Source organism: Rhagoletis pomonella, unplaced genomic scaffold (genome assembly GCF_013731165.1).
Source record: "Rhagoletis pomonella isolate Grant_MI unplaced genomic scaffold, Rhpom_1.0 Rhpom_scaffold_00051, whole genome shotgun sequence".
NCBI classification, from domain to species: Eukaryota; Metazoa; Arthropoda; class Insecta; order Diptera; family Tephritidae; genus Rhagoletis; species Rhagoletis pomonella.
Genome location: NW_023458605.1, coordinates 185,627 through 198,760, shown reverse-complemented (window position 1 = coordinate 198,760; position 13,134 = coordinate 185,627). Strand labels below are relative to the sequence as shown.

Genomic DNA, 13,134 nt, shown 5'->3' with positions numbered 1-13,134 from the left:
GCAAACGCCTGGCAGGAAAATTTTGGGGCTGTAGCCTTCGGATTCTCAGGTGGATGTATACCATGATAGTCAAGCCAATGATAACGTATGGGGAGGTGGCCTGGGGCTCGAGAGCCAACCAAGCGACTGCTATTCGCTCCCTCACAAAATTACAACGACTTGCGTGTGTGTGCATCACGGGCGCAATGTGTACCTGTCCAACAGCAGCACTGGAGGTTATTCTCGAGCTCACGCCACTGCGCATTAGTATACAAAAGACAGCCAAACGATCCCTAATGAATTTCACCAGGGAGGTTTTTGGAAGAGGAAAAGTGGTATCATCTCGAAATATGGAATCTCTCAAGACCCAACTGCCCCTGACTCAACTCCCACGAGATGACATCTGCAGAATTATTAGTTTCCAAAGAAAATTCAAAGTAGAATTAGAGAATAAGGCAAGCTGGAATGACATAAACTTAAGTAAATACTCCCATCTGCGCCCCCTTATTCGGTACACAGACGGCTCAAAAACACCCGAGGACATTGGACATGGAATCCTTGGGCCAAGAACAAGGGTCTCAGTTCCCATGGGCAAACTGCCTAGCATATTCCAGGCGGAGGTTTACGCCATTAGTCTGTGTGCAGAGATCAACCTTCAGCGAAAGTACCGTTATGAAAATATATTAATATTTAGCGACAGTCAGGCCTCACCCAGAGCCCTTATCTCTAATGAAATCAAGTCAGCAATGGTTCTTGAGTGCGTCGAGAGGCTTTACGCCTTAGCGGCAGCCAACAAGGTAATGAGGAGGCAGACATGCATGCCAGGAAGGCGGCGGCAAAAACACCAATAGGCCCCGAGCCCTTCTTTGCGATAGGACCGCAAACCATCAGAGACGAGCTTAGGAGACCCTGGGCTGCGACAGGGAGGTTACAATAGGGAAAGATATGATAAACTTATTCATCTCCCAAAGTATAAACTAAGATTCTAAGAGGTATCTTAACAGATTAAGAAGTCACCTACATAAACTCGGGATCTGGTCCAACAATTTATGCCTATTCTGTGATAACGCAGCTGAGACTTCTGAGCATATACTTCTCGAATGCGACGCCGTGGCGAGAAGACGGGAGAAATACCTCGGGTCACTATGCCCGCAGCTCGATGTCACCGAAGAAGACTGAGCGAGGTGTTGTAAGGAGGAAGAGGGCACAATAGATCACCTGGTCGCAGTGTATACCTCAACTAATATTTATCTATCTGACCATATTTTTATAAAAAATTCGCGAAAAAATAAAATATTAAAAAAAAAACAGTTGCCCGTATTAAAAAAATCCCTGTACCTAAACTTTGTTGATTGACTGTATTTGTTATCCATTCACATGTGATAATTTATTCGTTGGTAAGCATACTAACCTGATGTTCTGGTTGTGCTGAAGGCGGTAGATCATGCCAATTAGGTTGCTCGGGTATGTTAATCAAATTTATATTAGGAATATTTTTGCCTAGACGTAATACAATATTTAGATTTTGAATTAAATTAAAACCTGATTTCAAAGGCTTACCCAGTGAAGTGTTTCCATTTATTACAGAAATTGATCGTGGTGGTGAGGATGTATTCATTAACGCTTCGGGTATAGGTGGCGGTGGAGGTAATATATCGCGATTGTTTACCCCATTTCGCGTACGCGTTGGAGTATTCGCATTAGAAGACACAGGAGTAACGTGTCTGCTTCCATTAGATGGTGGATCCGGGGGTGGTTGGGAGGGGCGAATTTTCGTACGCGAAAGCATGCCCTGTGCACAAATGCCTTCAGAACCAAATTGTTCATAAGATCGCTGATTTTCGTTAAATGTTTCGTCATCATATAAATCTTGCAATTGCGCTTGCTCAATGCATTGCATGGAATGTATTGCCAAAATTCCATTTTCAGTTTTCCCAATAGAAGGCGAATGAATACCAATAGCGTTGGCAACGGCGGAAGTAATTGTTGTACAAGATTGTGTTAGAGGGTCGCCACAATTTCCAGCGGCTTGCTCGGAATTACAGACCTTACGTAAATTAATGGAATTTGGACGATGGTGACGTGATTCAAGAACTCCAACATCTAACAAAAAAGGAATAAAATACAGTTCTAGCGGTAAACACACTGCACAAAAAATCATATGTTTAAGTTGGTTTGACAACATACATATGTACATATGTAATGAATGTTTTTACAAAAATATCTATATATGGGCCTGTTCGAGGCACGTAATAAATGCGGCATTACTGTTTCACCGATGAAAATTTGCAACACTGTTGCGACTGCCCAAATGATGACACGTTGGTAGAAATTCACACCGAACGTGATACCTTAATAACACTGGATCACAAATTTTAATTTGGTTTTTGTTCTCCAGACGCCGCTATCCAATTACTATGTAGAATTGCTCGGTGATTCCGAAATTCGGGTTAATTTTTTTTTCTATGGATACGTTTTCGAGATATTTGCAATTTACCGTTATTCAGCTTAAAGCAAAAATTGGTTCCTCTTAATCACGTATATGTTACGAACCAATTTAAAAATCTTAATAGAAAATACGGCCAATGAAGTTCTCCATAAACCGTATATACATCTTATTCCGATAGGGCTTATACAGCCCGATTCTGTGCACTTGATAAATTGAAAATCTTTATAATTTGTCAAGTTTTTATTATTTATAAATAATTGGTATTCTAGCACAGAAATCAAAACCTCTTTTCTTGATAAATTATCAAGATTGAAAATGCTATTGACAAATTGAGATTTCATGTGAAATGTATAAATTTTGTATATTAATAAATTTGTTTCTAACAATTAAATACTCCATGTGCCGGCATTTGAACGTGCGACACACGGAATTATAGTACCTACTCGGCTAAGGCGGTCAAGGGCTTTTTTGCTTTTAAATTCATATTTTTCATATGTGACAATGAAATTAGTTCCACTCATGTGGAAATCAGTTCGACTAATGTGGAAATCGTAGAGCTTTTTGTTTTATAAATATTGACACAGAATGCGAAGGAAGCTTTTACTTGATAAAAATCTTGATAAAATTTCTTTACAAAAAATTTATCAAGAAAACACAGAATTGGGAGGATAGTTTCTGACAAATTTATTAATCATTCCAGCTTTTTTTATTTTTTTATTGAAAAATTAAAAAATCAAACTTTAACAGAAGGAAAATTAAAAAAAAAAAAACAGTTCTGTGCCAAATTTTTGCATTTGTACTAAAGCCTGTTCTGTTATAAATAAAAAATCAAGTTACTGATGAAGAAAATCGATGGATAAATACGAAATAACTAGTGAACACGCATGGCGTTAAGACGCCAAAATTGAGCTTAACATTTTATACAGATGGCAACACTATTCATAAACCTTAATAAATATTGAAAATGTTTCAAGTAAATTCGTCCATCCCTTTTTGAACGAAGAGAGGTCTCACATGGCGTCGGTTTTTCATTTCCTCAAAATTCAAACCACCGTGCACCGCTAAAAAAGGTCCTAACTTTAAGAAATAAAACCTTAATGCACATTTAGAATGACGGTGCTGATCTGATGACCTTCACATTTACCCATTTACGCCCAAACAAAAACGGTTAAACTTTTATTATATCTAATTTTATTTATGTGACTATAAAAGCCATTTTAAACAAACTTAGGAATTAACATCAACGAAAACAGTTTAAAAGTTATCTTTTGGGAGTGTACTTTTTTTAGTACAGCGGGCATTTATGCGTGTTAATTTTTAAAACATTATTTGACAAAGCATAACGTTTTTTTGCATCCTGTACATTGTCATTGTATAATCTCATGACACAAAACTCAGTTTTGCTGCTTGGGCAACTTGCCTGGGTTATGTCCGCTATGCTTTGGGTTTGGATCTGCTACAATAGAACCGGATGGGTGGCTTTTTCGAACAATGTGTCCTCTAACAACAAAACATGTCGATCGAATCCACCGGTTAGATATACTCATATCAAGCATGTACGTGGAGATTCATAACCCACCACCAATGATTTTTCCACAATATATGTCAAAGACTTAGTAATAACCTTCAGAACTTGCTATCGCCCAGTTTTAGTAGCAAAATATAATCGAAATTTCGTTAAGAAATAAATATATATATAGCTCTAGAAAATTAATTGAGAAACTACCTGACGTTTTAGACAAAAACTCTGAATCATCATGTCACACAGAGGCCAGATTTTGAACATTTTATAATTTTACGTAATTGCAAGACTATTTTCAACTACTCACTTCTCACTTTTTTTTCTTACAGTAAAGTATTACTAACATAAATCTCCATAAATAATTTCCGTATCCTTAAATACCTCTAGAGATATTCTGTACGATAGTTCCACTTGTATGATCTATAAATAAGAGAAATATGCATTATATAAGTTTCAGTATGTAAAGGAGGACCCCGCCCCCTTTTCCAATAACCGCCACTTTTCTACTGAGTATAGGATTGATTTCATATACTATCTCCATACCAAGTTCTAGTATTCTACAGCAAACTCCTCTTCGTATGCAGTATGAAAAATTCAGTTTGTATGGGAGCTGCCACGCCCCGATGACATATCCAAATTATTTTTAGTCTATAACCATGCTTGGAAAGTCGGAAATAGGTGTCCAAAACTTCGAAAAATCGGTACGGCTGTTCTCAAGCTTTTCGAACAGAAAAACCGGCTTTCAAAAAATTGTATACATATATTAGTATAGATGTGCCCGTTGTACTAAAAAAACGACAGCTAACGGAATAGCTGTATAAATCCATCAAATAACAAACCCTTATACCCACTGTTAGTAATTTGATTAATTTACTTTTTTTACTCTTTATAATAGCGGATATTTTAAGGCAAAGTGCAATAATTTAAGAAAAACTCGCAGCTTTTCATGTGGACCACTTCTAATGTGAAAAGTCGATTTGTAAGTGTCCAAATCCGGTATCCCCAGTTATACTCGTACCTATTTATCGTTTATTCTATCTGAAGTGAAATTAATACCAGTATGTGCAAACTTATTAAAGCAATTTCGTTCTAGTAATAATAGTAAACTTTTAGACGTGGGCTTAATTGGTGTCGTTTATATAGTACAGAGAGCGTAAATGAGTTAAAGATCTGATGACCATTACAAAAAAAATTATTTATTTATAAAACTTAAATCAAACTAATTTTTTCGTTATATTATGGGTTTATTCGAAAGAACATATATTCCCATTAGTTATGGAACCAAATTTCATCATGTGACTGTCTTCGCAGTAGCGTATCCTGTTAACCCAGTTCTCCAAGACCTTGTTGATGGTTACTGGCTCTATTGTAAGAAATGCCCGACATACGCCTTAAAGCGTAATAGATTGTTCGCATTATATCGGTCCTTCACGGCATGGCACAAAAAGTCTAAGGGCGTTAAATCGCCGCTCCCAGGGGGCCAATTGACTTCATCGAGACAGCTGATAACACAATTACCGAACTTTATCGCTCAAAATAAAAATCGAATAGATGGCAACCCTAACAAAAACTATTTTCAAACTAAAGTTTTCTTAAAACTCTTTCTTTTACCACTCATATTTTAATATTTCATTAAAATTGTGTAAATGCTAAGGTACGAATAGCGATTACGCGGCTGAAAAACAACAAAGCTGCTGGAGCTGACGGCCTGCCAGCCGAGCTATTCAAGTACGGCGGCGAGGAGATGATGAGGTGCATGCATCAGCTCGTATGCAGAATATGGTCAGATGAACGCATGCCCGACGACTGGAATTTAAGTGTGCTCTGCCCAATCCACAAGAAAGGCGACCCCGCCATACGCGCCAACTACCGCGGAATTAGCCTTCTAAGCATAGGTTACAAGGTCTTATCGAGCGTATTGTGCGAAAGACTGAAGCCCACCGTCAACGAGCTGATTGGACCTTATCAGTGTGGTTTTAGGCCTGGAAAATCCACCATAGATCAGGTATTCACAATACGCCAAATCTTGGAAAAGACCCGCGAGAATAGGATCGACACACACCATCTATTTGTCGATTTCAAAGCCGCTTTCGACAGCACGAAGAGAAGTTTTATGCCGCGATGTCTGAATTTGGTATCCCCGCGAAACTAATACGGCTGTGTAAAATGACGTTGAGCAATACCACCAGCTCCGTCAGAATAGGGAAGGACCTCTCCGAGCCGTTTGATACCAAACGAGGTTTCAGACAAGGGGACACCCTTTCGTGTGATTTCTTTAATCTTATGTTGGAGAAGATAATAAGAGCCGCAGAACTGAACCGCTCAGGCACAATACTTTATAAGAGCGTACAATTGCTGGCGTATGCCGACGACATCGATATTATCGGTAAAAACAAGGGCTACGTCTGTTCTGCCTTCTCGGGATTGGATAGAGAAGCAAAGCGAATGGGTCTGGTGGTGAACGAGGACAAAACGAAGTATCTCCTGTCAGCACACAAACAGTCAGAGCATACGCGTCTTGGCACCCACGTCACTGTTGACAGTTACAAGTTTGAAAAAGTAGACGACTTCGTTTATTTGGGAACCAGCATTAACACCAATAATAATGTCAGCCTTGAAATCCAACGGAGAATCACTCTTGCCAACAAGTGCTACTTTGGGCTGAGTAGGCAATTGAGAAGTAAAGTCCTCTCTCGTCGTACAAAGATCACACTCTATAAGTCACTCATCATGCCTGTGCTGGTGTATGGCGCGGAAGCATGGACAATGAAAGCATCTGATGAGGCGGCTCTTGGAGTTTTCGAGAGAAAGATTCTGCGAAAGATTTACGGACCTTTACGCGTTGGTGATGGCGAATATCGCAGACGATTTAACGATGAGCTGTATGAGCTTTACAACGATATAGACATAGTGCAGCGAATTAAAATTCAGCGGCTCCGCTGGCTTGGCCATGTCGTTCAGATGGACAGAAACGCTCCTGCTCTGAAAATATTCAACGCGGGCCGCGATGCTGGGAACAGAGGAAGAGGAAGGCCTCCTCTGCGTTGGAAAGACCAGGTGGAGAAGGACTTGGCTTCACTTGGCATTTTCAATTGGCGTCAGTTAGCACAGAAGAGATATGACTGGCGTGCTGTTTTGGACTCGGCCAAAATCGCTTAGGCGGTTACAGCGCCAAATAAGAAGAAGAAGAAGAAAAGCTAAGTAAATTAGGGTTTTCAAACAGGTGGCAACCTTCTGCGAAGCATTTTCAAACTGAAATCTTTTAAAGCTCTTTCGTCCGATACTTTGATACATAATTTAATTACCTTAATAAAATTTAATTTAATTTTTGTATCACCTGGCAACCCTCCTAAACAGTTCAGATATAAGTCCTTCTCCAACCCATGACCGATTAAATCACCTCTTTTAGTAATTTATTTAACTTAATAATTCATTTAAATTTAAAATTTTCAACAGCTGGCAACTCTCTTCAAACCATCAAACAAAATTTTGATGTTTAAACTGAAGATTTCTTAGCAGTCTTTCGTTTAACACCCATATTTTATTACTGCATATAACTAAATTCGGCTTTTAAAGCAGGTGGCAACCCTTTTCAAAACATTTTCAAATTACTACCTTTTTAAACTCCTTTAGTCTGGACCCCTGTGGGGGAACATTTTGTAAATTACCTTTGTAATTTCCCTGTTTAAAATTTAATTTGATTTTTTAAACAGAGGCAACACTCTCACAGTTCAGTTAAGAAGCAAAGCTTTTAATAACCATTTTGACTGATACCTAATGGCAACTCTTTTCAAAAAGTAAAACCTTATTGCACATCTGCAACCAAGCCTTTTAATTGTACACCTCATTTTTGAAAATCGAGCGAAGGATGGGGATATGATGGTATTGATTTATAAATAATCTCAACTTGATTTTTTAAAAGGTGGCCATTCTTTCCGGAAAAGTACTACACACTACTGCACATCTACATATCAAGCCCTTTAATTTGATACCTCATTTTTGAAAATCAACGGAATGGTTCAGATCTGATGACCTGGACAAAAAGTCCTTGCGCGTATTATATATATAGATATAGTTAAATTCGACTTTTTAAGGAGGTGGCAGCCCTTTTGATAAGTAGTTTCGCACTAAGATATTCTTAAATATTCTTCGTCTAACTTTCCGATACATATTTTAATCAACTGATGAATTATATTAATTAAACATGTGGCAACTCCGCTAAATATAGTTCAGAAATAAAGATTTTTCAACCCCCCTTCGATTAATTCACATATTTTAGTAATTCATTGAACTTATTTAATAATTTGAATTTAATTTTTAAACAGGTGGTAACCTCGTTCCAACACCCCAAAAAAAATTAGTATTCAAACTAAAGATTTCTTAACACTCTTTTGTTTGACATCCATATTGACATTTCATATAACTTGTGGATAAGTTAATTAAATTCGACATTGCAAGAAGGTGGCAACCCTCTAAAAATATTTTCAAACGGCCACCTTCTGAAGCCCCTATCGTTATCCGCCCATACGTTAAAACATATTTCTCCTAATTAATTTTCTTGTTTCAAATTGAATTAAATTTTTTAAAAAGGTGGCAACAATCCTAGAGTTAAGTTAAGAAACAAATATTTTCAAATCCCTTTCCACTGATACCCATTTTGTAATAATTCATTTTTTTTTTAGATAACTTGAATACATTTTTTTAAAAGGTGGCAACTCTTTTCAAAAAAGTAAAACCTTATTGCATATCTGCAGTCCAAGAGTTTTAATTTGACACCTTATTTTGGAAAATCAAACGAAGGGTGCTGTTATGACGGCATTGCTTATTATATAGTTGATATTCAATTGTTCTACAGGTGGCAACTCCTTAAGAAAAAATAAAATCTTATTGCACATCTACAGACCAAGCGCTTTAATTTGACATCTCATTTTTGAAAATCTGGCGAACGGTACAGATCTTCTATGCTGTACAAAAAATGCCTTCGCGGATTATATATATAGATGAGTGGTCAAATGAAAATGCGCAACGATTTTTTGTATGAAATAAGAGCAGAAAAGCGTGTTACTTAGGTGTACGCGGCGTATGAGTAACATTCTTTCGTGCTCAATTTTTATACAAATAACCTTGCGCATTTTTATTTGACCACTCATTATTTCGTATTTATCCATCCATTTTCTTCATCAGTAACTTGATTTTTTTTTGTAATAGAACAGGCTTTTGTACAAATGCAAAAATTTGGCACTGAAAATGCTATTTTTTTAATTTTTTTTCTGCTAGTTAGTTTTTTTCTTAATTTTTTCATTAAAAAATAAAAAAAAGCTGGAATCATTAATTTATTTGTCAGAAGCTATAAGCCCTATCGGAAAGTGATGTATACATATACGGTTTATGGAGAATTTCATTGGCTTTCATTTGCCGTATTTTATATTAAGATTTTTAAATTGATTCGTAACATATACGTGATTAAAAGGAACCAAATTTTGCTTTAAGCTGAATAACGGTAAATTGCAAATATCTTGAAAACTTATCCATAGAAAAAAACTAACTCGATTTTCGGAACCACCGAGCAATTCTACATAGGAATTGGATAGTGGCATGAAAAGAACATTTTTGCTGTAAACCAGTGTAATTCGCGCAACACTGCGGTTGTGATTTCAACTCCAACAAGCCCTCCCATACGTATTTTCTTACTCAACTGCTTCAATTGGTTGCATGTGGGTAGTCGTATAACAGTGGAATTATATAGTATACTGTATACACATATGTATATGTACATACAGACACTCACAGAAGTATTCGTAAACTCGTTTTTTTCACAATATTCAAAATGTTTTCCATCATAAATCTTTGTCGCTAATTTTCATTTAAAATATAGCTCATTCTATACCAAAACCCATATAAATCATTCTTGCAAACTTTGTACAAAACTCATAAAAACGAATCAAACTTTCAATGTTTTTATTCAGAATTTTTAGAAGAATTTTCCGTATACACTTTTGTAGCCTGTTCAATTTTAGCATAATACAGTGCAAGTCTCAAGCAGCTAAAAATTACTGCTGATTTTTTAGAAATTTTTGTTTTGTCGAGGGTGTTGCGCATTTTCTTTAATATAAAAATAGATTTTGTGCATGCCTTATATGGAAACAAATGCGCAACACCCTCGACAAAAAAGAAAAAAATCTAAAAAATCAGCGGGAATTTTTAGCTACTTGAAACCATGTTGGAATAATACCAGGTGAAGTAATAACAGGGAGAAGGAAGATTTGACACTACCTTATTGGAAGTGTTCGCCGCTTAGATTTTTTTTAAAGGAAATATAAAAAAAAAAATACCCTTTTTGACTACAAAAGGGGTACTAATTTGAATTTTTATATTTAATACATATACATACATAATATTAAAAATTACTTTTGAAATATCCCTTTTTGAAAAACAAAAGACCCATTTAAATTAACTAAGAAGCATAATTTATTACTTTTTATTCAAATTAGATATGTAGAAGCTAAACAATTTTGTGGATTACGCTTGTATTTAGTATTGAAAGACAAGCACTAACAATAACAAAGAGCTTTAAGGATTTACAGCCAATGTAATAAATAATAATTAGAAACTTAAATAAAGATTTTAACGCTAATAAGAGTAGTGTGATGTACTAATTCCACGAAATAGTTCACACAAAGAGAAGCAATCAAGAACGTAGATACTGAAGACCACCCAGATTGAGAAGTGTCTATATCATTCTAGATGAAAGGTCCAACTACGGTTCGAAAACATCATGTTAATGCCGCACAAACTAATATTTTTAGGCAGAAAGATATGTTAAAATGGGGAAATTAGTAAAAAAAGAATTTTCACTAATAATACTTCAATGACTCACCGACAAATGCATTCAAAAATCTTAATAAAAGTAGCCAATGCAGTAACCAATTAAAAGTGACAGTTGATGCCGTACAACTCGATGTCTTGAGGCAAACACTTTTCAAAATGGTGAAATTAGTAAAAAAGATTTTGCACAAAGAATACTTCCAAATATTCGCCGATATAGACAAATCTTGATAATTTTATGAAGAGATGATATTAGATTCATGAAATCAGCAACGTGAATACAAAAACTAAACGCGTGATATTAATGGTTATAAGGTTTAAATAAATAAATTTAAATAGATATATATGGGAGGTTTATAAAGATTAATCGATAATACCTTTAGCCTTCCAAGCGCTTATTAAAATAATTTATTCGGAAATGCATCCTGCACTTAAAAAATAGCTTTTTCACATTTATTGCAAGGTCCATTTCATGGCTGTGGGATAATAATTTTTCGGAGAAGTTGATGGTGCAAGAAATTACTTCGCCATTAAGTATTTGAAATATCCAACTTATTCAGCCTAACCTGTTCCGCTGATGAATGGAACAAACGGTAAGTAAACGTTTTTCTGCAAATTACACAGCTTGGCTAGGCATTATTAATTTTTTAATCACAAATAAATCATATAGTATTTTTCCACAAAAATTCAAACGGAAAGTTTTAGAGAAAAAAAAACAAATTTTCCACAAAAATTGGAACGGAAAATTTTAGAAAAAAAAACACTGTTGCAAGCAAATAATAAACGGCCGAATTGCCAAAATATATGTAAATACTTCCAAAGGAGCAACACATAAAACGTTCAACGAATAAAGGCAACATTGTGAAATATAAGGCAGCCGAATGTCAGAAAATTAACAGAGAATGCTGTTTTATTACTTCACCTGTTTATTGCGCCATGCTTGAAACTTGCACTTTATTATACTAAAATTGAACGGGAAGCAACACTGCATACTGAATATTTTCTAAAAAGTTTAAAATTTTTATTAAATTTTTTTTAAAGTTTGATTCAATTTTATGAATTTTGTACAGTTTGCAAGAATCATTTCTATGGTTTTTGTTATAGAATGAGCTATATTTTAAATGAAAATTAAAGAAAAAGATTTATAATGGAAAACATTTTGAATATTGTAAAAAAACTAAAATACGAATACTTCTGTGAGTGGCTGTATGTATAGGTGGTGTCACTACGATTCTTCAAAAGTCTACCTTTTGCCTTACTTTTGGCACAACGGGCCTATTACACAGGCCAACAAAAATGAAAAAAAAGTTGTTGCGGCAAATGTTAAAGCCGTTTATAATAGACCTTTTTGTGCTGATTGCGAATCTGTAAATATAAAGTTTCCATCAGTTCCAGATTTTTAGAAAGTCAAAGTGTCAAAACATCGCGTTTTTTTCCAATATTTGAGAAGCTGAAAGAAGGTGATAGAATCTTCCACTTAGGAGTAAATTAAATCTAAAACTCTCGACTACTATCCCTGAAAATACCATCCTGCAAATTTACCTGGCGGTCTCTTATTGAACAGCGAAAACTGATTTTGGCTTAGTTTATTTATTTATTTAATTCAGTTATGGAATACATAATTCTTACTAACTATGCCTTAATAATAAGCTCATACAAGATTGACGACTAAGATTGAATTTTATTGTGTTTCTTAACACCACTCCAGGAAGCGAGAGATCTATATCTTTAAATTCATTAAGCTCCCTCAATGTTCGTGCAATTGGTGAATTGTGAGCATAGTTGGACCTGTAAGGCTGGACATAAAATATGTCAAAATTCCTGAGACTTCGAACAGGAATATTGAAACATATTTTACTTAAATAGTACCTACTAAGACATTGATGACAAATGAAAATGATAACGATTTTCTTCTACTCTGGAGTAAATCTAAATTGATAAGAAGACAACGAGAGTTATATAAAGGAAGAGGCTCTTCGAAATTCAGCGACCTCAACGCAAACTTAATAAAAACTTTTTGTATCCGCTCAATTCTATTGATATAAGTGATTTGAAAGGGCCGCCATATAAAGGAGGCGTATTCTAGACGAGATCTAACAAAAGCTATATACAGCCTCTTGAGTGTATAGGGATCAGAAAAGTAGGAACTGTTTCGGCGTACAAAAGCAAGCATAGCGTAGCCATTGGCCACTATATAATTTATATGATCGGTAAATAGGAACTTATTGTCAAAGAACACTCCTAAGTCTTTAACTTGAGTAACTGACTCTAGTTTTGTGCCAGAAATGTAATAACACGACTTAATGGTGTTCCACTTTTTTGAAAAAAACTATTTGATACCATTTATTAACATTTAAAT

General features: G+C 35.5%; 1 protein-coding gene across 1 annotated transcript; it reads right to left on the bottom strand.

The window, feature by feature from the left end:
* Positions 1 to 1,390: 1,390 nt before the first annotated feature.
* LOC118749800 (wiskott-Aldrich syndrome protein family member 2-like) lies at positions 1,391 to 2,155 on the bottom strand (the record flags this gene model as incomplete). Its single annotated transcript, XM_036484578.1, is given in 2 exon segments — positions 1,391 to 1,479; positions 1,540 to 2,155. Coding segments are annotated over 2 exon segments (690 nt in total), but the record flags the coding sequence as incomplete, so codon positions are not given.
* Between the last annotated feature and the right edge of the window lie 10,979 nt (positions 2,156 to 13,134).